The sequence below is a fragment of the Lethenteron reissneri genome, chromosome 61, assembly GCF_015708825.2.
Source record: "Lethenteron reissneri isolate LAM-NWPU_2019-01 chromosome 61, ASM1570882v1, whole genome shotgun sequence".
NCBI lineage: Eukaryota > Metazoa > Chordata > Hyperoartia > Petromyzontiformes > Petromyzontidae > Lethenteron > Lethenteron reissneri.
In genome coordinates, this window is record NC_083839.1 from 9,378,674 (window position 1) to 9,406,325 (window position 27,652).

Genomic DNA, 27,652 nt, shown 5'->3' on the forward strand with positions numbered 1-27,652 from the left:
CGTATCTCTTCCACAAGGATGTAGGATGGCTATACCAAAATCAATAGAGATCCCACCAACCACCTGGTTACGAAAAGCAACAATATCATCACTGATTCGACATCTTTGCATGTCAATCCAGCAACACCGCTCCAAAGGCTGTGACCTAGTCCAGTGATTGGCACCGTATACGTGACGACAAAAGCAGCTTTGCTTGATTTCAGCATTAAATATTATATGCAGTACATTATACACCACATAAAAACAATGAAAATACTGCACGTGTGTACATCACCCCATGCAGAATCTTCGACATTGGAGTGGTAAGTACAGTACAGTAGACAACTTTTTACAGGATATTTATTTTTGTCTATTTGTATGTTTACTTATGCAAATTTTACATCGTAAACAAATTTAAAAGACAAAAATAACATATACACGACACCTAACAACATGTTATAAAAGAATGTGCAAAAATAAGCTATTTTAAATAATGATTGAGTGATTATGCAGCGTTTTTGAAAATCCGGCACCCCCCCCACCCCCAAAGCCGCTGGATAATCGATAATCGACTGCAATTGCCTTTTCGATATCCCTAGAGCATTGGAAGGAGTGATCAAAAAGGCTATGCCGTTGCAGCCACCACCAACGTTGTGGAACAACTCTCGCTTCCTGCCCTTAACATCGTGACATCTTCCTTGGAAAAAAAACATATTCCTCAAGCAAGAAGATGAGCGCTGGACAACAACCACGTTTGCAAACGTGATTGGCAACTTTTGTCATTATGCTTGTGAAGTGACATACTAGGTGTCACTAGAGGGCAGCAAGTGACAAATGGTACTGTAGGGGCATAACCCTGGCAACAGTGAGAGAGAGGGTGGATGAGGACATGGCCCTTGGGTGAACCCGGGAGGACACGTGACCGGACAAGGTGGAAGGGGCTACCCCCCAAAGGGGGTGAGAGGGACACGTGATGGGGAACCAGAACCCTCGAGAAGAATCTGGAATGGGGCGTGGCCCCGGCGGAGCCCCTGGCCACGCCGGGGCGGATAAAATCCCGGTGAGGAGAAGCAGGCAGGGTTGTCGTTGTTGCTGTCCGAGGAAATGGAATCCGCCAGCCAGGTCCTCGGTCTTCGGGCGTCGAACAAGCCGTCGAGAGCCGGGCAGCGTGTTAGCTGACCCGGCCGATTATATAGTGTTCCCGTGTGTGGTTATGTAGCTATCTGTGGTGGTCACCACCCTTAGTTGTTATCCCGTTGAGTGTAGACTTACCTGTTGTGTTAGTAAATAAACGTGTTGCCTCCAGATTCAAGTGTACGCTTCAATAGAACCCAATACACTTGTATCGAGAGTCCGATGTTAATGTGCAACGTTACTAGGGGACGACTGCTGCTGTGTGGTGTCATCTTGGTGTGTGGTCTGGGACTGTTTTGGTTTTGGTGCCTCGCCCAATGCTTGATAAACCAGACCTATATAATTAATTTGTTCATCATTAAATTACATTCCGTGACTTGCTTACCATTTTCTCAATTTTGCACTCCTATCACGATTTTGTATCGTTTGCTGTTGTAATTTGCTGACCCGCCCATGCTGGACATTTGTGAACAAAGGGGTTTCATATCTTTACTGGATTCCTCCTTCAGTCTAAATAGAGACTGATTCTGTAAACACAATTGAATAAATGTGGAAAATTCTGACGAAAAAAAGGCTAATTAAGAGCATGATGTCAGCTCAAACTATAGCCTCCTCTTGCGAAGGAAGCCACGGAATCTCGAACTCCAAAGGTGAAACAGACTTGGCGCGTAATCGTATCACAGCAAAACGCTCCGTTATCCGGCACCCTACCATCCCGGAATGCTCTCTTAACCGGCATCTGTCATAGACGGCAATGACTCTTCCTTCACGTATCCGGACAAAATTCCGACAGACATCCGGTATCTTCCCATGCTGCCTATTGTAGACCCGTTTTGTTATTGCTGTTTTTATTTAAAGCTTTCGTGACTGCAGGGATTCATATTCTTGGTTCTTTCGGTAAAGTCACTTTACCGAAAGAACCAAGAATATGTTATTGTTTGTGTTTACGGGAGCTTCAGGATACTGCCGAGTGGTGGCGCTAGCCGAAGACTGTAGTACAGTACTGTATTACAGTACTACAGTACTGTAGTACTGTACTGTACATACAGTACTGTACTACCGTATACAGTACTCTCCAAGGCCCCACTGCTTCTCTGCAATCAACTTAGAATGCTCTACAACTGACTGGTGAGTACCTTTGTAAAATAGTATGTTATTTGTTACGTCATTGTTCAAATGTAGGCTTAGTTTATTTTTGAAGAGTTTCATGCACTTGAAAAATTTGGTGAACCATGAGTACTGTACAACTCTTAGATAACTGGCACGTTTGATTAACCGGCACCCTCCATCCCCCCAATGGATGTCGGATAAATAGACGCTTTCTCTTGCAGCACCGTAGTGTTCATACCGCACAGCATCAACCAGGGCAGCCCGCTAGATATAAACGGGCGAACCTCCGCAACGAGAGATGAATGGCACGTCGGCCGGGTCGTGTCACTGCTACCCCCCACCCCCCCCAAATGCCAGCGTGATTGAAATGGGAATCATCGGTCGACGTTAGCACGCTCTGCGGGGACGGCGGGTAACGGCGTCTTCATCAAAAACAAAAATACAATATGGGAAGGTGAAACATTGAGCAGATTTTCGTACGTCTTCTCATTTTACCGCTACATCTTTGGATTCCTCGGGTTACAAGACTGAGAAGAGACACAACGCTGCGTACATCAATGCCTCTGGGTACATCCGTGATCTCGTGCAAGACACGTCTACTCAGACTCGCCTTCCCATGAAATATAAAATTTAAGGGGGGGGGGGAAGTATCTTTACTTATTATTTATTTTATTTACGACAGCAGTCCCTCGGTTAAACAGGGACATCGGTTAACATTTTTTCCGGTCAACATTATGTACTTGGGGCGCCAATTTCGGGCAATCCGAACACTCTTAAGTGGGGCTGAGCCACGGCCTAAGCCAATCAGCGACGCCCAACTATGAGCCGTTTAGACCTCGACTGGCTTCGTTTGCATTACGTTTTTTTATTTTACCAGTGCAGCTCTATTGCAGTGATTTTTACTTATTTTTCAACTTATAAGCAAATTCCATTAAAACAGTGATTCCAGGTTAACAGTAGTTTTTCGTGGAACGGATTAAAAACATTTACCGAGGGACTACTGTTCTTACTTTTCTCACGCTATTCACTGCGCACGGTCGCACTTTATTCCGCACACGGTTTTGATTTACTTTGCTCGGTCGGTGTTAGCCGCCGAGGTCGTAATGGGGTTTCTAATAATAATAAGTTAAATTTATAAAACGCCCTTAAACAACTGTTCTAAAGGCACTATTTGATATATCTTCATTCTATCTTCAATCCTCTTGCTCCGTGCCCCCTGTACAGTTTCCGTTCCGCTGTAATGTGCACGTGATGCCCACTTTATTGAGGGGCGATATTGGCACTTAAAATAAATAGTGATTGATTGAACGGCAGGAGCAGGGTGCACGTAAAAATGGTGACACAGCCTTTTCAAACACGGAGAAATGCTGCCCCACAGTGAACCAATGTGGAAGTACTGCCAAACTCGAAATTGTAAACTGAACTATAAAACTAAAAAAAAAATTATTCTACCAGGTAAAGTCCACTAAGCACATGTAGCTTTTTTTTCATGAGCGACCGAACTATCGCAAATGATAGCTCAACCAAGTGGCTTAACTTGGGGATATTTATAGCAGCCAAATAATCTAAACGTGTGATGATTCTAGAATGCGGAGGGAAATACCGGACAGCAAGAAAAATCCACGCCACCACAAGAGGAGAGAGAGAGACACGCAAACTCCAAATATACAGCAGGCGTCAGGCTCGGGATGGAACCCACAACCTCCTGTATACCACCGTGGCACCCCACACAACCTACCATCACACTCCTGCACATCCCCTTCTAGCCCCGCCCACCTCCCCCCCCCACCCTCCCAGTCCCTGACTGCCACATTTAGATAAGCTCCTCCCCCCTCCCCTTAACCAGTATATAAGATCTTGTCTCTTGGATTTCCCTTCACTTGATACAGTAAATTTGGCTGTGACGGTCCCACCTGAATACAGAGACTTGTGTTGCCTCCGAAAGGTCGTGATTTAATTTCGTTATTTTCATTTATTATTATTTTATTATTCTTATTTTTTTCCTACGTGACTTTACCGAAAAAACCTAAGAGTACTCAACGAAGTGGCTCATCGTGTAGACATTTATAGCAGCCACACACTCTAAACGCGTGAAGTTGATTCTAAATGTGGAGGGGAAAAAACCGGAGGACCCGGAGAAAAATCCACACGACGATGGGGAAAGATACACGCAAACTCCAAATATACAGCAGCAGGCGTCAGGGTTGGGATCAAACCCACGACCATCCTGCATAACAGGCGAGTTAGTTAACATCTCCATGCCACCGTGGCACTCCTATTTGTGCTATGAAACGAGGTGCCCATGTGGAATTCTCGAGAGTGGTTTGCATCGTGCTGTGTGTTAGAGAGCAGCCCTGTGTGTTAGAGAACTACTTCAGAGATCCTGTCCAGTAACATTTTAATTGTATTTGCACTTGGGGGAGCACTTGCCATGTGCAGTGCAGCAGAGGAATGGTTCATCACGTGACCCAGGGCTCCAGCCTCGCATCGATATTTTTTACCGACAACCCCCTGCAGATGTTTAACAGTGTAAAACATTAATTTTAGTTTTTGGTACAATTACGCTTGCCTTGCTATCTTCAATATTCTTGTATCGTCTCACTTATTTCTGTGCTTAGTTTTTTGCCATTCCTCCGCACCTCCGATTAGCACGGTTGGCTACATACGGTGCGAAACAAGTCCAACATACATAAAACATTTAAATATTTATTTTTCATACCATATTCAAAATACATTTTCTGGCTGGATGACCTGGGTGGATTCCTGCCTGTCTGGCTGGCATGCAAGTGCGCGAGTGTGGTAGTGACTTCACCTCATTTGTCTGGGTGATGTCACGTCACCCGTATCCCGAAGCATTTAGCGGGGTCCGTGCATCAGGCTGACGACACGCTGACGTCATGCCTGCCATCCACCCCAAATGGGTATCCCACACACGAATGTGTGTGACGCTCTATCACGCTATGATGCAATCATACTCTTATGTCATGCTACCATAATACTACATTGGAACAGAGGAGGGAATGAGGGAGGCTGGTTAGAGGGAGGTGAGGGTGGGCAAATAGAAGAAAAGATGGGGAGCAGAGGGAGGCAAGGACAGAGTGAAAGAGGTCATTAAACGGAGATGAAAAAGAGCAAAAGGGAAAGAGGGCAGCAGAAGAGAGCAGTGGGATAGAGGGTCAGGGAGAGTCAAGAGAGATTTCAGATGGAAAAGGTAGAGGTGGGAGAAAAAATGGTAAGGAGAGCGAGGCTATATTGGTGAGAAAAAAACAGAGAGGGATAGAGAGGGAGAGAAGTGGGTGGTAAGAGGTGGGAGAAGGGAAGGGGGGTGAGGGGAGGCGTGGGTGAGGGGAGGGGGGTGGCAAGAAATTAATCGCAGACGCTCATGAGGACATGAAGTAGTGCTCCATCTCGCCATCCCCGCATCGTGGCTAAGAACCCAGTGACCCGGGTTCGATTCCCAGCCACGGCTAACATCAGTGGCGAGTGAAGTTTGAACCAGCAATCCTACGAACATCAACATCTAGTACCCTTAAAACATCTAGTACCCTTAAAACAACATCAATGCCAGGCAATCTGCAAGCGCTGTGGTTCCTCACATGTGGTGAGTGTTACATTTGATGTTTTACCACTTCACTTGAAAATTATAATTTGCATTTCTTATGTTACAAAAAAGTGTTCAAGAATGGAAATTTTGGAGAAAAACGATTATCTTTAAACGAGTTTTCCCTTACCGAGCCATTTTTGGCGGAACTCAACTCGCTCGTTAAGCGGGACACGCCTGCATAAAAGTAAATATGTGACGTTTCGGACAATGGTCATTCTTCATAACGCATAAACTAAACAATTTTTATATTACGAGGTAAGGCCCACTTAGCTGTCTAGCTCTTTTTCAGAAGCGACTTGGCTATCACAAATGATAGCTCAATGAAGTGGCTTATCATGATGTGGAAAATTATAGTAGCCAAAAACTCTTAAGCACGTGACGTTGATTCTAAATGTGAAAAACCGGAGGACCTGGAGGGAAATCCACGCCACCATGGGGGGGGGAGAGAGACACACATGAACTCCGAACATACAGCAGGCTCAGGGTTGAGATCGAACCCACGACCTTCTGCATACCAGGTGAGGTAATTAACATCTCACCATTGTGGCACGCACTATAGATCGGAGAGATAGTGTGAATAATAAGAGTTGAAGATTGCAATCTACACCATCAGGTATGATCAGATTTGTTGCGTTTTATGATTAATTAGTATGGAAATTGGCATATGAAGTTACCGACCTATTGAGTACCATACAAACCCTTTAATAAAAAATTAAGTATTAATATTACTTTAAAAAATGTACACGAAAATAAATGTAGCATATTGGCAGTGCATTGCTTTGTAGGAAGGTTTGACCTTTGAGCGCAAGGTACAAACCACTCCTGTAATGCACCCTGGGCCCAATCATCATTTTCAACCTTCCCGAAGTAGAGAAATCGGAGAGATAAAATGTGAGGTACAGTATACACACACATATATAAGAAATTAAAATAAATCAAATTAAAACTTTAAGGGATGAGATTTGTCGAGCACTCAACGACCGTCTCACGGATGGTCGTGATGGAAAAGGGGCAACGTAGCATAGACCCAGAGTTGGCGATGGTGGCATTGGTGACGGAGTTTTTTTTATGTGTTCGCACGTGACACTTGTGGCCACTGTGAGGGGCTGTCCGTAGTGGCTAGGAGATGTTATCTCCCTCGCCTGGTATGCAGGAAGTCGTGGGTTCAATCCTGACCCTGATACTGCTGTATACAGTAGATGAGGGGTCCTCAAACTACGGCCCGCCGAGGACATTTATCCGGCCCATGGTCACGAATTGGGCTGCGCTTGTGAGCAGTAATTGGGCTGCGCTGGTGAGCACTAATTGGGCTGCGCTGGTGAGCACTCATTGGGCTGCGGTGGTGGGCACTGATTGGGCTGCGGTGGCAAGCACTGATTTGGCTGCGCTGGTGAGCACTGATTGAGCTGCGGCGGTGGGCACTGATTGAGCTGCGGCGGTGGGCACTCATTGGGCTGCGCTGGTGAATGATTCAATGGGCCAATTGACTAGACTTGCCACCCAGGCCTAAGGCTGCCAGCCCTCCCCTGGCTGCACTTGACTGGCTCTCCCTCCCCTCAGCTCCCTCACTTTCCCCTCGGCTCCACTCCCAGTGATATTCCTGTGTGCTGGGGATGTACTGCGATCTGTGAACAAAACTGCAGGTGTAATTAACTTTTTAATGGCACCCGCACCAGTGTGAGCCTAGGGTAAAAGCGGAGTTCCCCCAATCAGACTGCATTGATGGGCAGTGCAGTCTGTATGTCTCTGTGTGGGCAAAGTTATTGCTGGTATATTGTTTTTGTAGCGCTGTATATATATATTGGTATTTTACTAATAGCAATTTTCACTCCCTAGGAAACTGATGTCAAGAAAGAGAAAAATTGACTCGGAGTGTAGGATATTCAAAGAACAGTGGACTTATGATTACTTTTTAATGCAGTACAAGGAAAGAGCTGTGTGTCTGATATTCCAGAATATAGTGTCTGTGTTCAAATACAATTTACGTCGACACTATGAAACTCAACATAAAGATAAATATGATTGTTTGGTCGGAGAAGTGAGAAAAGATAAAATATTAAAACTGAAAAATACATTAACAACTCAGCAAAATACTTTTTTGAAGCAGAAGCAGCTAAATATTTCATCACTGCGAGCAAGTTTTCAAGTTGCCAAGCTAATAGCGTGCACTGGCAGACCATTCGTGGAGGGAGAATTTGTTAAAGAATGCCTTCTTTCTGTGGCCAAAGAGATGTGTCCAGAGAAGGCCGATTTATTTAGTACAGTGAGTCTTTCAGGACCTACAATTACACGGAAGATTGAAGAAATGGGAGACAATTTGCATCAGCATTGGCAAAACTCCACAAAAAAATATGGAACCGGACATTGACCATCTCATTAGCCAAAAGCAGGCCCATAGTTCCCATGGAAATACTGGCAAGTTTGTTGATTTAACTTTACTTGTTCTTCATTTTAAATATTGTATTTGTTTCCGTTTTGTTTCTTCACTTCAAAATAAGATATATGCAGTGTGCATAGGAATTTGTTCATAGTTTTTTTTAACTATAGTCCGGCCCTCCAACGGTCTGAGGGACAGTGAACTGGCCCCCTGTTTAAAAAGTTTGAGGATCCCTGCAGTAGATCATCAATCATCCGGGGGATAAAGGGGGGGGAGGGGGTGGCGGATTTTCAACAACGCCGGATAATCACGAATCATCATGATTTAAAATCGCCGATCACCGGGCCGGTTACAGCCATTGGGGCGGTTTTGCCGATTTCTCCGGATCGGCCCGGGTCCGCCGGGTAATGTTGGAAGCAGCCGGATAATCGATGATCAACTGTGTTTGGAGTTTGTGTCTCTCTTTCTCGCTCTCTCTCCCTGTGGTTACGTGGCTTTTTCCTCCATCTCCTCCCAAATTTTTCCCTCCACGTAAAGATTCGACGGGCGTTAAGCGTCTGACGATGACGTGTCTAGGGGGGTTGAGGTTGAGTTGACCGCCGGTGGTCAAAGTCGTGAGAGTAAAAAAACAATGTATAGCTTTGGGTTTCAAAACTGCCAAGGGAACTAAAATAAAATATAATTAAAGTAAAAATGTCACAACAAGATTCCTTCTCAGAAAATGGAGGCATATCATGAGTGCCATACATAATAAACAGGATGAGCCAGAGATGCACCATGACTCAATAAATCCTTGCACGCAACAGATTGTGGTGTGATTCAACATCGCCTCGCTTTTAACGGTTTCCCCACTCAATATTTTGGGGAATAAACTTTTCCGTCTAACGACTGTGAGCATCAAAAGGATGGGGGATGATCCCACATCATGCACTCAGGATGCGGCTTCAGCGCGCAAACACATCAGTGACACGTCCATAAAATAAAGGGTTTAGAATGATGTAGAGAGGATACAGCTCACACATTGTGCACCCATGCCCCACCCCAGCCACCCTTATCCATGTTTGGTAACTGTATTCAGAAAGAACTCCATGACAAATAAAGTTTGGATGATTCATGATACTCACTGGTGAGTTTTCCACTCAACATGTACTCCTCCTGCAGAAACCAAGTCTAATTCTTAGCCCAACCCTCGCATGACTGATCTAAAAAAAATTGCGCTCAAGATTTCTCCTGTCCATCTACCCACAAAACATTTTTAACAGTCCACTGGTTTTCCTTGCCACTCTGCAATAACCATTTAATCTACGCTTGTCGGTCACCGTGTCGTGCGTGCGTTCATACACCCTTCTGCGGCCGTCTGGAACAATCTTCCTTCCGATATTAGGAAGCCACTTGGGAGCTGTGCACTAACAACATCATTTAGATTGAAAACTAATTTCTTTAGTGCTTTTTGGGTTTAGTTTGTTGTCCTTCCACCCCGCACCTCCGATTAGCACGTTTGGCTAGGTACAGAGCGAAAAAAGTTCAACATACATACAGCGTATTATTAAATAAAATATATTACAATTACAATTCCTTATAGCGGAAACAAATACCAATGAATAACAATTAAATGATTATCAATTTATTATATAATTACAATACCCTCCCCCTCTCCACCTCAAATCACTGTGTAGGGGTTATTACGGGAGAAACGGCGGACAACAAACACAGGGTTGTCGGCACTCACATACACGGGTGGTCACACCGACGTCCGCATCAGTTATTGCCCACGCCCCAGCCCTCGGAGGCGATCCCTATAAAAGGTGGAACCCAAAGAGCTCGAGTTCAGTTCGACACGAAGCTGACCAGTGAAGATCCAAGACTCGGAGATTAGGCCCTGGGACTCCCCGGTCTCGCCGTCCTTATAAGGGCCGAGCCGGGTAAGCCAGTGGCGCGGCCCAGGAGCTTCCAGACCGCTGCCCTTGTCAGGGCAAGGCTGGTTAGCTGGTGCCGAGATCTGTGCTTGCCAGGGCCAGATCAGTCAGCCTCCCGTAGCCCAGTAGAGGAGGACTGGGGGACAGGACAGAGGGCTTAGTACTAGGGTGGGTTTCCCATAGTACGGGTGAAGGGGCCGATACCCCTTCAACTATTGTATCTGTCCCAGAGTTAATAAACAGTGTGTCTCAACTTCGACATCGTCTCCTCCGATACTTACTACATCTGGTGTTAGAAGTGGTCCAAGCATGGATACGAGACGGAAGACTCGTGCCCAAGACCCAGGAGAGGATGACGACGAGGGAGGGGCAGTGCAAGACATCGCCTCCGACGTACCTGCACAACTGCTGCCGGCTCCGACATCGGCGGGGTCGTCGGAGAGGGCCGGGACGTCGACTGACGAGTTGGCGTTGGCTCACTCGCGGCTGGCGGAGCTCTTGTATGCAGCGGCCGCTATGCTCGAACAAATAACTCGCCTGGGGCCGGGAGGAGCGACGCGGCGGGAAGATGGACAACGCCCGCCGGAAACTCCCGCCTTTACAACAGCGGGGCGACTCGAAATTCCCGCCTCACAGACAGTAGGGGCGGAGGGAGGAGTCCCAGCTCGTCACGCGGGGGACGGTGCCCAGCCAGCAGCCGCCACGTCATCGGCGGAGGCGGGTCGCGGTGGCGGCCTATCAGGGGTTGCGACGTCACCACCAGCGGACGCCAGCACCGACCGAGCCCCGACCAACACGTCACTGACGGCGCGACACCCATTAGAGTCCGCCATTACTCATACTGTACGGGGACGCGCTACGGATGCTGCAAGAGGATCGGAGACGGAGCCGACATTCCAGCAACGTCTGCCGGCCCTGCAGGTATTTGTTGCAAGCGACGGCGATTGGGGGGGGTTCCAGCGCCGGTTCTTGGCCCACCAAGAGATGGCAGGCTGGTCGGACAACGAGGCGCTGTGTGCTCTCCCGGCGTTATTGGACGGCGACGCCCTGGGCACCCTCACTGCTGCACCCAAGTCGGCACGCTCCACCATTCAGTCGGCGCTGCAGCTGCTGGCCACCGTTTATGGGCCGCCCTCTGACTGTCGCCAGCTCTTCTATGAGCGGCAGAAGGGTGACAAGGAATCGCCACTCGCTTATCGCACGGCCCTGCTGTCATTGGCGAAAGACGCTTTCCCGCGTATGGATGAAGAGGGGATCGATGCGATGGTGGCCGAGAAAATTTTGCTGCTGGCTGACGATCTGGACTTCACCATCTTAGCGCAGGACGATGCGGATATGTCATCACTGCGGGCTGCAAGGCACATTCACGCCAATCTCATCTCCCAGCGGAGGAAGGCGAACAAAGCAGCTGCACGACACACCGTGGCGGCGACCTCTTCCGGAATGGAGGGAGCCTTCGCTGCGGATCGTTCTGCAGGATGGCGATCTGCCGAGCGTCCAGCTCGGGACGTCCCAAGCCACCGAGACCAGCCCAAGTCCTCTGGAACGCTCGTCGTCTGCTATAATTGTGGCCTCCGGGGCCACGTGGCGTCCGGATGCCGGGCTCCTCGACAGCGCGGTGCGAGACCTGGAGCTGCGGACGGCCCTCCTCACAAGCCTTCGCAACATCCTCGGGCAAGTCATGGCACCCCACATGTTCGGCCTGCACACACACCCACTTTCCTATCACATGGTCCGACACACAATTCTCGGGGGTTGGGTGCTGGTGCGTCGGGTCGCGGCATGTCGGGGAGGGCGCTCCAACCGGGCCAATGGTCCGAGTTGGCTCACCGAGTTGTGGCTGCATCGGCGGGGTCGTCCGTTGTCGCGGGACATATTGACGGGGTGGAGGTACGGTTATTGGTCGATACGGGAGCTTCGGCAACTATCATTTCGGATTTGATTTATAATATCCTGCCCGTTCAGAGTCGCCCGTTGCTCCCTGTCGATATACCGTTTTACGCTGCAAATGGGGGCTCGTTGGGTATTATCGGTCAAATTCGAGCGCAAATTTCGATAGGGGACATTAAACTATCTGGGCCGGTGTTCGTCTCTTCCTCGCTGGCTATTCCGTGCCTGTTGGGGACAGACTTTTTGGCCAAATTGCCCATCAAAATTCTGATTGACCAGCAATGCATCGAGCTTCCATCAGGCCGACGTATGACGTTCCTACCTGCCACCCCTGCCGTGCGTGTTGCCTGTGCTACGGTACAGGCGCTTGTTGCTCGGACGGTGCGTGTACCCCCGGGGGCACAGATGTTGGTACCCCTGCGCTTGCGTCGTCCGTTCGATAAAGGGGTCTCTGACCGAGGCGTTATTTTGGGACCATCTAGAGCCGGGGTGTGTGGGCCAGATCTGGTAACGGCCCAGACTATTGTTAAAGGGGATGGGGACCCGTTTATCGCGGTCCTCAATGTCGGGACACGGACGGCAGTGGTTTCGCAAGGTATCGTGTTCGCACATGCGGTTCCGGTACCTGCGGAAACGCCGATCGTTGGCCAGGTGGCCACTGATTCTCAAACGCGATTAGCCTCAGACGCTGACGAGGGTTGGCTGGATGCGTTGTGTGCTGAGTCACCTGACCTGTCCGACGCACAACGTGCTAAATTACGCGCCTTATTGCGAGAATTTTCCGACGTCTTCAGTAAACATAAATACGATATCGGATGTACCGAATTGCTACGCCACCATATTGACACCGGTGACAACGCTCCTATCCGCCAGAATCCTTTTCGGTTAAGTCCCGCCGAAAAGGATCATGTCAAATCGGCTGTAGATGACATGTTGAAATCGGACATCATTTCTCCCTCAACCAGCCCTTGGGGTGCACCCATAGTGTTGGTTAAAAAGCACGACGGGTCCCTAAGGTTCTGCGTTGATTTCCGGCGATTAAATAAGATCTCGGTGGCCGATGCTTATCCGCTTCCTCGAATGGACGAATCGCTGGATGCCCTCGCGGGATCGCGATTCTTTTCCACTTTGGATTTGCTCTCAGGATTTTGGCAACTTCCCTTGGACGACGAATCTAGACCCAAAACTGCTTTCCGAACGCCGCACGGCCTCTTCCAATTCAATCGCTTACCCATGGGATTACACTCTGCTCCCGCGACGTTCCAGCGCCTGATGGAATTGGTCCTCGCTGGCTTGCAATGGGAGGTGTGTTTGATTTACCTAAATGACGTTATCGTATTCAGTAAGACGTTCGAGGAACACCTTGATAGGCTTCGGGCCGTCTTTCTCAAGATGCGCGCTGCAAATTTGAAATTCAAGCCACAAAAGTGCCATTTGCTGCGCGAATCTGTTAAATATTTGGGTCACATCGTCGGCCGGTCAGGTATCTCAACCGATCCCGCCAAAACGCGTTGTGTCAGCTCCTGGCCTACCCCAACCTCGGTGGGGGAGGTTAGAAGCTTCATCGGCTTTGCTTCATATTACCGTCGGTTTGTTGCGGACTTTGCTTCCATCGCTAAGCCACTACATGCCTTGACGTCAAAAGGGGTCAAATTTCATTGGGGAGCGGTGGAGAACGCCGCTTTTGTCTCTCTTCGGGATGCCCTGGTGGGGGCCCCGCCGTTAAGCTACCCCGATTTTTCCATGCCGTTCGTGTTCGACACGGACGCGAGCAATACCGGGATTGGAGGCGTGCTGTCACAAATTGTGGGTGGCGTGGAGCGCGTTGTGGCTTATGGTAGTAGAGTACTGTCCCCGGCCGAGCAGCGGTACTGCGTCACCCGCCGCGAACTGTTGGCTATCGTGTTCTTTATCCAACAGTACCGGCCATATCTGTACGGCCGGCATTTCACCGTCCGTACAGATCATGCGGCGTTGCAGTATGCCCTACGAATTAACCAGCCATCGGGGCAGTTGTCCCGATGGCTCGAGATCATGCAGGATTTCGATTTTGAAACAACTTACCGGAAGGGGATTCGCCACACCAATGCCGATGCCCTATCACGCCTGCCGATCGCCCCGGATTGCACTTGTTTCTTGGGTTCGGGCCGTTGCAAATCGGCAAGTGACGGTCAGGATCGGGTTCTTGCGGCCGCAGTTGATACTCCTTCGGACGCTGGTCCTATTTCGGGGGGTGGGAGTGATTCCCTACTTGGCTTGTCGAGTGCTGAGTGGGGCCGCCTCCAAATGGAGGATGCGACCCTCCTGGCACTACGACGTCGCGCGGAAGGATCGGGTCCAGGGAAGTCGGGCGTTGACTCATGGGGGTGGTGCCAAGGCGTACTCATGCATTGGGACGGGACGATCCGCCGTCACAGGCTGGTGGTGCCTTCCACGTTGAGGGGTAGGGCTGTATGGGCTGCTCATGAACGGCTCCTGCACCTGGGTACCCTCAAAACACTTGCCACGCTCCAGCTTAATTACTTTTGGCCGGGCATGGCAAGAGACGTGGACGATCTGCTGCGGTCCTGTACCCAGTGTGCACAACGGAAGCCGCCGGCGAAGGGAGCCAGTCCACCGCTCCAGTCCATTTCGGTCACCCGGGTTAACGAGCTGGTCGCCCTTGATATTTTGGGACCGTTTCCTTCCACGCCGAGGGGTAATAAGTACCTGCTGGTTGGCGTGGAATATTTCACGCGATGGCCTATGGCTTGGCCCCTCGCCAACCAGTCCGCAGCGGCCGTTGCGGAGGCTTTTGTTCAGGGCTACGTCCTCGACAAGGGCGCTCCGGAACGGTTGTTGACCGATCAGGGAAAGAATTTCACTAGTACCCTTTTACACGAGGTATGTGGCCTTCTGGGTACAAAGAAAGTTCGTACCTCGCCTTACCATCCACAGACGGATGGGATGGTGGAACGCTTGCTTAGGACTCTTACGTCCATGCTATCCCACCAGGTATCTGAGTCCCAAAACGATTGGGATCTACGGATCGGGGGAGTCCTGGCGGCATACAGGATGGCTCCTCACGCGGCGACCGGTTTCTCGCCATTTTTTTTGATGTATGGTCGCGAGGTTGACCCGCCTGTCGCGACTCAGCTGGCGATTGCCGCGCCTCATGCTAAGTCAAAAATCGCCGACCATGTTAAATTCAACATCCTTCGCTTGGCGGAGGCACGGCAGGCGGCCATGCAAAACTCTGACTCCCGCCAGAAACAAAACGAGAGGTTGCGGTCGCGCCGGACTCACACGCACGAATGGCACCCGGGCGACCGAGCATTGGTTGCACTGCCCCCAGGTGCCATTGGCCACCTCGGCTAAGTTGTTGCGACCATGGAGGGGCCCCGTTGAAATTGTGCAGGTTGTACGGCCTCAATGTGTGCGCATTAAGTGGGGGAAGCGTCGGTGGTTTGTACACCCTTCACGGTTAAAGCCATTTTTTGCTCCACACGCTTCCTCCCACGTAAATGGCCGAACATGTGGGGAGTCCTCTGACTCCGGGGGGGCGGGATCGATGCCAGCCTCTGATCCACTAATGACTGTCCCGTCTTCAGGAGCCCCAGGACTGAAGCCCTCTTGGCTGCCAGCCTCCCCCGTGGGGGGCGGCGCTGGCACGTCCGGGAAACCGGACGACCAGGCACCTGCTGATGCGACACCTGCCACCGACTCTACCAAGCCGGCCCCTTGTGACGGGCCCGCTGCACGGACTCGCGCCAAGACGCGCCGGTTGTTATGATTAGCTTTCCGCGCGTGTTCCGTTGCTGCGGAACCCGCTCATTGTATATATGTTTTTTTGTTGTATGTGTGTGTAATAACGATGACCACGCTATCTGCTTGTTGCTTGCTGTCCATGTAAGTGTGTGCGTGTGTTGGGAATGGACGGAAAGTCTGCTGTGGTTGCTGAGTTTCAAAGGGAGTGTGTGCGCTGCTGCGTGGAGTTGTTATCTTGATGCTATAGTTAATTATTAACGTGGGAGCGTCGGGTACCCTGTGCTGTACCATCTCGTGGGTTACCGTGCGCGAGGGGCTTAATTGACAAAAAAAAAAGAGAAGAGAAAAAAATGTTTTTTTTTGGGGCTGTATTGTGCTGCGAGGTGCGGTGTGCGATGCGGTCGTTGCATGAGAGAGAATAATTGTGTTGTGGTTGCAAAGTTGCGACGGGATTGAGGGTGTGTTGGTCGCCTGCAGATTTGCTTGCTATTGTGCTTCAATGTACGCGTGTGATCGCGATATGCTGATTGCATGTGCTGTTATACCGTTCTGTATATGTATTGCGGTTCTGCGTGGGGTTTTTTTTTGTTATATAGGGAACCATCGGTTGATGTTACGCTTGTTCTTGTTATTGTTACTGTTACGAGGCACACGTGTATTGACGGTGTTAATCTTTATTCTTGGGGGTTGAGGGATTGTTGCAGCCGGGACGGCTGCGAGCTGTACAGGGGGGGGTGATGTAGGGGTTATTACGGGAGAAACGGCGGACAACAAACACAGGGTTGTCGGCACTCACATACACGGGTGGTCACACCGACGTCCGCATCAGTTATTGCCCACGCCCCAGCCCTCGGAGGCGATCCCTATAAAAGGTGGAACCCAAAGAGCTCGAGTTCAGTTCGACACGAAGCTGACCAGTGAAGATCCAAGACTCGGAGATTAGGCCCTGGGACTCCCCGGTCTCGCCGTCCTTATAAGGGCCGAGCCGGGTAAGCCAGTGGCGCGGCCCAGGAGCTTCCAGACCGCTGCCCTTGTCAGGGCAAGGCTGGTTAGCTGGTGCCGAGATCTGTGCTTGCCAGGGCCAGATCAGTCAGCCTCCCGTAGCCCAGTAGAGGAGGACTGGGGGACAGGACAGAGGGCTTAGTACTAGGGTGGGTTTCCCATAGTACGGGTGAAGGGGCCGATACCCCTTCAACTATTGTATCTGTCCCAGAGTTAATAAACAGTGTGTCTCAACTTCGACATCGTCTCCTCCGATACTTACTACAACTGCACCAGATTGAGTTAAAAGATGACGTCACCGTGCTGCGCTATTTAAGACCGGAAGCAAGTGGAGGGCCTCACCATTCTGGCAAATTGCCCGATGATGCTGATGTAATTACCAACACACCGGTGGGCTAAAGTAGTGAACTATTTGTCTTTTGTAAACGTGTAAACGTGACACATTTTTTACTGTTTGGCCATGTCGGGTGGTGGAAGGTTACGACATGTTTATAAATAACGCGATCTAACCCAAAAACCTTTATTATGAATATTGGTCGCGAAAGCCTACGTGTTAAACTGATACATACATACACTGCATCTTCGATAAGCACGTTTGGCTACGTATGGTTTGAAAGAAGTTCAACGTACATACATGTCTCTCCCCTACAATGAATGTCTTGTCCACTATTCTTGAGTCACGTGTAACGGAAAGGACATTAGAGCCAGGCAATGGACAGTATATGGAATCGGTATTAAAATTGATCCACACGTGCATAAAATGCAGCTCAAATCTCCCGTGGGAGAATTATTAATTTTTACATGAATAATAATATGCAAATAAGACAACATACACAGCACACAAAGTGGAATAACCCAAACAGACGGAACATTAAATAAGCACGGGATAGTACAAACGAACAAGACAGCAAAGTAAGACAGACAATACAAACAAAACAGGGAATTGCAAGCGATGCACACACCTCAGGAAATGCAAGGGTCACATTGATATCCTAACGGAATTCATATATAGCGCCTTAACTAAGGCTTTGGCAATGGGCGTTCCCATTGGGTCAGTGGGGGAGGCCTTACCTGGTAAAATAAAAATAGTTTAGTTTAACATCTTTTAGAGTTTAGAATGGTAATCACCTCGTGTGGGTGTAATAGTTTTAGCAGTCAAGCACATCCTCCGGAATGGACTACAAGTAGCGTGGGGAAAACAAGTGCGTGGGGGAAACGCAAATGTCAAAGCGTCAGATATTTCGGGGAAATGAAAAAAAACATTCATTACTCAGACAATGGAGGCAACGTCAGGGAGACAGCTCACAGATGCGCGAGGTGAAGAGTTCGATCCCGACTCTGACAATGCCTGCTGTTGTACATTTGGAGTTTACGTGTTTGTTCTCTCTCTCTCTCCGTGGTCAAGTGGATTTTTCTCCCGTCCAAACCCGTTTTTCCCTTACACGTTTAGAATCAACACCGCACGTTTAAGTATTTGGTTGCTGATATACATTTCCACGCGTTAGGCCGCTTAGTCGAGCTATCATTTCTGAGCCAGGTCACCACAGTAGAGTGATATTACCTTCCTCGCCTGGTATGCAGGAGGTCAGTGGTTCGATCCCGACACTGACACCTGCTGTATATTTGGAGTTAGCATGTTCTCCCCGTGGTCGCGTGGATTTTTTTCTCCGGGTCCTCTGGTGTTTCCCTCCATATTTAGAAACAAGCATTTAGACTATTTAGATTATTTTGCTGCTATAAATGTCCAAATGATAAGCCACTTTGTTGAGCTATCATTTTTGGCCAGGTCACTTAAAAAAATTAAGTTAATACTTCAGTGAGCTTTGCCTGCTAGGATGGGGATGGCTTAGTTTTTGTATGTGTTTGGATGATTTGTTTTACTTTCTTGTACTTTGCACTCCTATCATCTATATATATATAAAAGGAAATTAGTGAATGTGTGTCTGTTCGAAATGTTTAGCATACTTCCCAATCTGCAACAAACTTGAAATTTGGCATGTGGGTAACTTCCGGACTATACACAATGCAAAAAGTATAAAAATAGACTTTTGTATTTTGGGGGGGTGGAGGACGCAATAATAGATATATTTTGCACAGCAAGTGAGCGGTGACGTCATATCTGTGATGTTACCCGCATGCAGCAGCAACGTCACGCAGTATGCCTGCTGACGTCACGCATCCCCCCCCACCCTCCGTGTAGGCCGTGTATTAATCCAAGACAAGAATCCAAGTCTCGGGCGAAGCCGGGTAGTAAATCTAGTGTATTTATATTTTATTGTTGTAACATTCTTACTCGCCTCGACTGGACATCTGTGAAAAAGAGCTTTATAGCTCACCGGATTCCTCCAAGGCTAAATAAATATTCTGCTACGGATAAAATATCTATACATAGCTCAGTGGGCCTGAGCTGGTAAGACAGTTTATAGTTTGAAATAGTTTATAAAATACTTTAAGCACTCGTTCCTTTCAAAGTCAAGTTTTGGAAAAACCCTGCGATCAGCTTGGCTGGTGTTTCACGGACAGAACTATTTTATGATTAAGTTTTCTTCGCGTTTCATAATCTTTACGAGATAAATCGTGCCTCCAAACCTTCTTGTATATGTAATACGTGAACACTTTAAAATTCAAGTTGCAATGTATTTTTTTTTTTACTCTTTTCAACTTTAGTTGTAAAGTGTTTGAAATGGTATTGCATTGTACAAGGTGGTCCAGATGTCTTGTGACCCCCCAATTTAATTCTCGAAAACTGAATGTATAATTATTTTTAAGAGAAATTTATATTAAAAAACACAAATGAATATGCAAAGGAAAAAAAATTGTTAGGGGTCAATTAATTAATAATAATACTTTAATGTTAAATGTAGCGACATCATTCATGCCAATTACATTAAATATGTGAGGACCAAATCCCATATACGCGGTTGGCTAAGTACGGTGCTAAAGAACGCACATACACACACCAAGCAAATGAAAATCCCTACTACTACGACCACCACCGAGCAACAATAAAACATGAATGAACGAATAAAAAAAATGGCATCAAAACTAAAAATATTTCTGTGATCTGACAAAAAAACTCTATCATGGACAATATGGGTCGCGAAAGACTACTGCGTGTTAAACCCACAAAAGTTATCACCATCGACAAATAAGTCTGTTGAGTCTCACACATCCCAGATCACAGTTTCAACTTCCCAACCAAGCCAGAAAACCTTCACAGAAGGGGCAGTGGTGGAGCCGCCAAAAAGTTACGACTCACTTCGACCGATCGGTCCAAATTAAACTATCAACTAAACTGGGGGTCACAACACATTTGGACCATAACCCTGTACAGTCGGGTAGCATTTCAAGCAAGAGCCATTTCCGTTTTTGTGCGTTAACAGCACAACCACCTCCAGTCCCTACTTATTTGGATTTCCCCTTGGAGACTGGAATAAACAGCTCCAGTGGTGACATCAGTGGTTGCTGAATCAATACATTTTATAATTTCTATAAGGTCACGCTAATTACACATAAAGTACTCGCCACAAACGAAACACAATACCTTGCTGATCTCATCAAGAAGGGTAAACTATCACGCAAACTCCAGTATCCTCACAGCAGCAGTGGCTTTTGGCTAACCATCAAATAAAGACGGTCACCACATCACGTGCTTTAAAATGCGCTTCTGTGGCCATCTGGAACGCTCTACCTTCAAATATTAGGAATCCGTTGGAACTGTGCATTTTTAAATAATCTAGCTAAAAAACTAATTTATTTTTAATTGATTTTTGTGTTTTAGTTTGTTGTCCTTCCCCCTCGCACCTCCGACTGGCGCAGTTGCCTCCGTACGGTGCGAAAGAAGTTCAACATGCACACAGACATCATCATCACAGCTACTCCTGACGCAACAATCATTTGGCCCATCAGCCACAATTTTAACTTAGTTGTTGCTCTACATCAACATCAGCCATAAGAAGAAGACAGATCTACTATTTCACACTGAGACCCATAGACTCAAATAGATGGTGCCTGTCGCACATTTTTTATTTAAAATCTACATTGAAAGCTCATTTCTTTAGAACTTCTTCTTGTCTTTTAGTTTGTTGTCCTTCCCCCCACACCTTCGCCTCTCACGATTGGCGATGCACGGTGCTTAAAGAGGCTCAACATACGTATGTATATTAAAGAGCAGGGTGCTCGCATTTCCCACGCCTCATTGGACCTAAGCGAAGTTACGAAGAACAAAATAAAAATGCGCACTCAGGATGTCGCTCCGAGCCTACCGACTTGGGGCCAGTTTCTCCGGCTCATGCCCTGCCCAGACAGAGAATCGTCACAACCCCCCCCTCTTCCCCCTTCCCCCCAACCACCCACCCCCCGCGCGACGGCAACGCTGCCAGCATCTCTCTCACCCCAGCACACGCCCCAGCGAGCCGCCGACAGGGCGCAGTCCTCCGTGTGCGGCAGGATTCTCTTCACCGGGTAGTCCATGCATCGGCTGTTGGTGTTGCACCACAGGCACTGCAGTTACATGGTGGGGGGGGGGGGGGGGGCAAAGGCGGGAGCAGTCAGGTGAGAGCACGCAGCAAGCTCGGTACCGATGAGCGGACGGCGTCGTAATTCCGACTAGGAACAACTGCGGCGTGTTAACTATTTTTATTTACTAGGCAAGGCCACAGATGATAGCTTAACAAAGTGGCTTAACGTGTGGAAATGTATAGCAACCAAATACTCTTAAACACGTAAAGTTGATTCTAAATGTGGAGGAGGAAAAAATCGGAGAACCCGGAGAAAAATCCACACGCCACGGGTAGAGACACGCAAACTCCATATATACAGGTGTCAGGGTTGGGATCAATTCCACGACCTCCTGTATACCAGGCGAGGGAGTTAACATCTCCTGGCCACTGCGGTGCCCTCCCCCACCTGTCCCCCTCACGTTTAGGCATGCTCCCCACGAGGAGAGATGCCAGCCCAGAGCACACAATTTGGTCGCGAGGAGATGTTAACTACCTCGCCTGGTATACAAGAGGTTGTGGGCTCGATCCCGACTCGGACTCCTGCTGTATATTTGAAGTTGCGGTCTCTCTCTCCCCGTGGTCACGTAGCTTTTTCCCCGGGTCCTCCGGTTTTTACCTCTACGTTTAGAAACATGGCTGCGAAAAATTTCCATACGATAAGCCACTTCGTTGAGCTATCAGTTGTGGCTAGGTCTCTTCTGAAAAAGTTCTATATCGCTCAGTGGGCCTTATATTCTTTACGCATGTTGATCATAATCATTTATAATTATAAATGTATAATAATGAATGTGCATTAAATAACCAGAGGACCCAGATAAAAATCCATTGTTACAACGGGGAAAACACGCAAACTCCAAATATACAGGCGTCAGGCTTGGGATCGAACTTACGACCTCCTATATACCAGGTGAGGCGCTATAGTGCATCCCATCCCTTTTGTTTATACAAAAGGACAAATACATTTACGCTTTTGCCCTTGATAGTAAAGCATGACACGAGGCAAAGGTATGGAGATGAATGTAATCTGAATGCTACTTTGCAAGCAGCTTCCGAGCCTGGTCTCCTGAGGTGCCCTTACCGTCACATTCTTCAGGCACTTCTCACAGCTGCTGTTGTTCAAGGACGAACAGTCTGCAAAACGAGAGACACGTGGTTACAATGAAGGAACATCGAGGAGGGAATGACAATGTGGTTTGGGAGGAATAGCCTGGCGAGTGCGCCACATGGTCAGAGAAACGTCTCAGAGAGAGTGCGACACAAACATTCTGGAGAGAATTACACGTCAAGAAGGACCTGACATGTGAGTTAAGAGGAATAACCTGGAGAGAGAGAAGCAACGAAGAGCACGCTGTGCGGTCCATGTAATCAGCCGTGGACTACGGAGCTTGCTACCTGCCCAAGTAGTCTCTGAATCATAAAAATCAAACCGACTGTGTGCATGTACGGTGCTCTGTCAATCCGCTGCTGGATGATGAGTGCCTCCCCGGGCGAGCGGTGTGCGTCACGGGGTTCATCTAGCCATGTTGTGTCATTGCGGGTTGGTGGAGCGTGGGGGGTGTGGGCATGGAGGGGGGAGCACACGAGTGCTGAGTTTCCCCCTTGCATTACGCGGTAGATGGATTCCAAATAAAAAAAAAAGGCGCATGAAGCGAATCGCGTAAAACGGAGCCACATTTGGTTTAACACGTAGTAGGCTTTCGCGAGCAATAATTATCCATAACAGTTTTATTTGTTAGATCGCGTAAATATGTGTCGTGAAACCCGCCACTACCCGATACAGCCCAATTAGTAAGGTTTGTGACGTCACAAAACTCCTGATTTCGTCAGCGCTTTTTTTTCAATGGCGCGTTTTACAGTCGACTCGCCAAAGCTTGAATGCGCTGGCCCGAGGAGAAGCCAGCCCCTCGCCAGTTTCTGCAACGCCTTACAACCTCCGGCGGTGCCAACGCAGCCCATTTTTCCCCGCTTCATTGACGGGCCAGGGAGAGGGGGGGCTGGCGGGATGTTTCGTGGTCTTGAGAAGAGGTAATGACAGGGGCGCGTGCGCCGCAAAAATGAGAGCAAGTAGCATGTATTCGGACAGCACGAGGTGACGCGAGACTTAGTGGTGGCTGCGTGTACCACGGGACTGCAAGTCACCTAACTCACAATGCACCGCACGAGACAGCTGTCTGCCGAGCAACATATATAGTGTACGCCAGGGGAATCGGCAAAACCAAAATAACAAGGATCCATTTTTTTTTATTCAGTAAAAAACTCAATACAATAGACTCTCGATTTTCCGCGCTACTGACAGGGAGGCTGGCCGCGGATAATAAAACATTGCGATTAATCCAACAATATACATTTTCCGCGGATCTGTATGCACAGAAAAGTCCACTCACTTAGTAGATGACAGCAGAGCCATGCCCCAATCAAACAATAAAACTCCGCCTACTGTTATAAAGATATGCAACTACTCTACTGTAGTGGCGATCACGTGGATTTCAGATTAACCGGAGCACACATTTGCTCGATTTAAGCACGTGACTTGGAATACACATTTCCAAGAATAACAATGTAGACATACAGTACCCTAGCGTCTACAAACTGAGTTGCCTCTGTGGTAGTATCTTCTTGGTTCTTTCGGTAAAGTCACGTAGAAGGGAAGTAATAAAATAATAAAAATAAAAATTACTTTATTACTTCCCTTCTACGTGACTTTACCGAAAGAACCAAGAAGATGAATCCCTGCAGTCACGAAATCTTTAAATCGAAATCTGTGGTAGTAGTTACATTGGGGAAACCAAACGACATGTCTCGGACCGCATGCGTGAGCACAAAGCAGACCTGAAACACGGTAGGACCAACACCTCGGCCGTGGCAGATCACTGTTGTAATTCAGTGGGCCCACATGACATTGACTTCTCCAAGACAGAGGTCCTCTGCAAGCCATCTGGCTACCATGAAAGATTCGTTCATGAGGCTATCCACATATACAAACACAGAGACAATTTCAACCGAGAAGATGAATTCTGGCTTAGCAATCATTGGAAAGATTTGATAAACCATTTCGGGTCTTAATTGATTGTGTTCACGCTTACGGTGACTTTCAGACCGCATTCCATTTTCTTCTCCCCCCTCCTCTTTTCCGAACATAGATGGACTCGTCCATCTGGCCAACTGCCAAATCGCTGTCTGTGGTGCTGACGTTAAGAAAAAAACGCCACTTTTTTATATTTTCTTGTTGTGGATTTGACACCTGATGATGATTGCTTGTATTGCAGTCGAAACGTCGTGATAATTTTGTTTTATATTTTTATTTTATTAATTCCCTTTTACGTGACTTTCCCTAAAGAACCAAAAATATGAATCCCTGCAGTCACGAAAGCTTTAAATCAAAATGTAGACCTGTTTACAGATTATTAATTTGGGCTTAAAGGGAAAATCCATGAATCAGTAATTTGCGTCAAAATCTCAGGTGCGTGGTTAATCCACAAATCGGAAGAGCACGCGGATAATCGAGATTCTACTGTTTTTCAAGAGCCTCACAATGCAACGTGGTGAATACGAGCCGGTGTTAGTCTTGAATAAATAACGTCACGAAACAAAGTCCTTAAAGAGCCGCACACGGCTTCCGGAGCCGCAGGTTGCCGACCTCCCCCACCCCCCTTTGCAGTAACTCAACCATTGCTGTGCCATGTCCGAACCGCGTAGGCCGCGTGTCAGAACGAATTCAAACCGCATAGCAGAGCGAATTTCCGAGTAGACTTGATGATAGAAATAGCACAAACCGAAACTGCAAAAAAGCGAGGGAAACCTGGACAATACAAAAATTGTACTTTTCTCTACTGCCCTCTGCAACGCACCCCATAACCCCCAACTAATAAAATATATATATAACAATCGACTAATATTTAACTACGTAGTAAATAACTCTGCTAAAGATGACGTGACGACGTGTGCAGCTTAACCAATTGCTGCCAAAATAACACAACAGAATAATCGACCATCGAGTTAAAACATAAAACGACAGCGAACCAAGTGTGTTCACAACATCTACCACTGTAATAATCTCTGAATATAATTGATGATGAAAGTAAATCAAAGTCACCGATAATCTAATCATAAATCCAACAATTTTCCGAACAGATTCATTAACTAATAGAATGATGGAACTGATCATACACTCGTGTGCAATATAATACATCGCTGATAAGTTGACTGGCAGAAGGATGGCCCAACAATAAGGACCCAACATTCGCCAACTGCTGGCATGTCATACCTATCAACCCCTTATCAGTGCCTACCTTATTACAGACCAATTCAGACATTATTGCCCACCCCGTGCCCTTATCCCATCACAAGAGAAATACACAAACAAATAGACAAAATGTGCCCATATTGAAACGGCTGTAACGCCGTATGAACCTGAAAACTCAAATTCCGTGTACAAGAATACGGGTAAACCGTATGGTTGACAGGGATGCAATGAATCTAGATTTGAAGCTTTAGTGACTCCAAAAAAAAAACTTGGACAGTCGCTGAAGCGTTGTCAATGCATATGTTACAATATATTTTATTTCTACCTACGTGACTTTACCGAAAGAACCAAAGAGTTTAGTGTGTAGGTATGCAATGTTCTGATTATCGACCACTGCGATAGCACAGCGATGATCGTCAAACTGTGGCCCACACATGAGTCGCATCGTGACGACCGGTAACCTCGTAACCGCGAGTCATCCTCGAGTGACCTCTGAATAACCCCCGAGTAATCTCAGAGTAATCCTCGATTAATCACCTCGTATTCCCCTGGTAATCATATAGTTACCCCCCGATAACCATCTGGTAATCGCGAGTAATCCCCTTATAATCGACTTATAATCCTATAGTAATCACATTAATTTCCTCATTACTCCGATTAATCCCGGGGTAATCCGAGAGTAATCCAATGGTAATCCCATAGTAATTCCATGGTAATCACATGTAATATCATGGTAATCCCATGGTAATACCAAGGTAACCCCATAGTAATCCCATGGTAATCCCATGGTAATCCCGTGGTAATCTCGACGCTCACCCTGGGCCGCTCCGAGTCCGGGGAGGCCGCACAGCGCCAGCGCGGCCACCGCCACCACCGCCAGCAGCAGCCGCCGCCTCGTCGTCATGGCAGCAGCACGGCAGGGAGAGACAAACAGGGCCGTGGGAAAAGGAGGAGTAAAGCTACTACCACCGCCCTGCAGGGAGAGACAAACACGGCCGGCACCCACAACAACAACAACAACACGGAAGGGTCGTCACGAGCCCCGCGCCCTGGGAGACGACTTCCGTGTCGGTGACGTCACGCGGCCAATGCGCGTGTCTCGGCCTGCAAATCAAACCCGGAAGGAGACGTCCTCTGAAGATAATAAGAATATGCATTGCCAATGCTTATATATTATATGCGTTGTCAATAATATATTGAACTTTGAGATAATATATGTATTAACAATGCATATAGTATAATATATGCATTACATGCATTGGTCATATGCTATCAATGCATATGATATACGCATTGTCAATATATATGCTGTGTATGATAATATATGCTGCGTTTTTCCCCTTTTCTGGCAATAAAACAGGTTAATATGTTCAAACACCAAAATCAATCCAAGTCATTCAGTCTGCATTAACCACACGTACTTGTGGCATAACATGCAAACAAACCATGCTCTGATAATATACGAATTGTCTTTGTAACTGATTGGCTTATACCAGAGGCGTCCTTTATGGCCTTGTCTCACTACCAGTGTTAGACCATTTTATTTATTTTATTATTTCACTTCTACGTGACTTCACCGAAAGAACCAAGAACATAGTACAAATACAATACAAGTATCAGAGCTCTTATAGCTCAGATTGAGCAGTTATATCTATGGGACATTTTGCCAGTATCCAAGATGATGAATGTATATATTATCAGAGTATGTTTTGTTTGCACGTTTTGCCACAAGAATGTGTTAGTTAATGCAGACTTGATGTAAAGGGTATTTTATTTTGGTGTTTGAACTTCTTAACACAACTGTTTTATTGCCAATGGTAAGAAAAAACTTGGATGAGAATTATTATTTATACTGCAGGAGGAATCCGATGAGCTATGAAGCTCTTATTGCGCAGATGCCCGTAGGGGCAGGTCACAACATTACAACAATGCAAAAACGATAGCAGTGCAAAGTATAGGAAAGGTAAATAAATCATCTTCTTGGTTCTTTCGGTAAAGTCACGTAGAAGGAAAAAAATAAAATAATAAAAATAAAACATAATAAAAAATTTCTCACGACGTTTCGGCCACAACGCAAGCAGCCGTCTTCAGGTGGAGAACAGGTCTGTCGAGAAGTCTGCCTTCTGTCGAGAAGTCTGCCTTCTCGAC

At 47.5% G+C, this 27,652-nt stretch overlaps 1 protein-coding gene across 1 annotated transcript in view; it reads right to left on the bottom strand.

The window, feature by feature from the left end:
• Positions 1–26,587, bottom strand: part of LOC133358191 (pituitary tumor-transforming gene 1 protein-interacting protein-like) — a 37,880-nt gene extending 11,293 nt beyond the window's left edge. The window contains exons 1-3 of the mRNA XM_061576409.1: positions 26,321–26,587; positions 22,340–22,392; positions 21,154–21,262 (exon numbers count right to left, since the gene is read on the bottom strand). Of these exons, the coding sequence (XP_061432393.1) occupies positions 21,154–21,262; positions 22,340–22,392; positions 26,321–26,408 (250 nt within the window). The 5' untranslated portion in view covers positions 26,409–26,587. The remainder of the gene's footprint in view (positions 1–21,153; positions 21,263–22,339; positions 22,393–26,320) is intronic.
• Between the last annotated feature and the right edge of the window lie 1,065 nt (positions 26,588–27,652).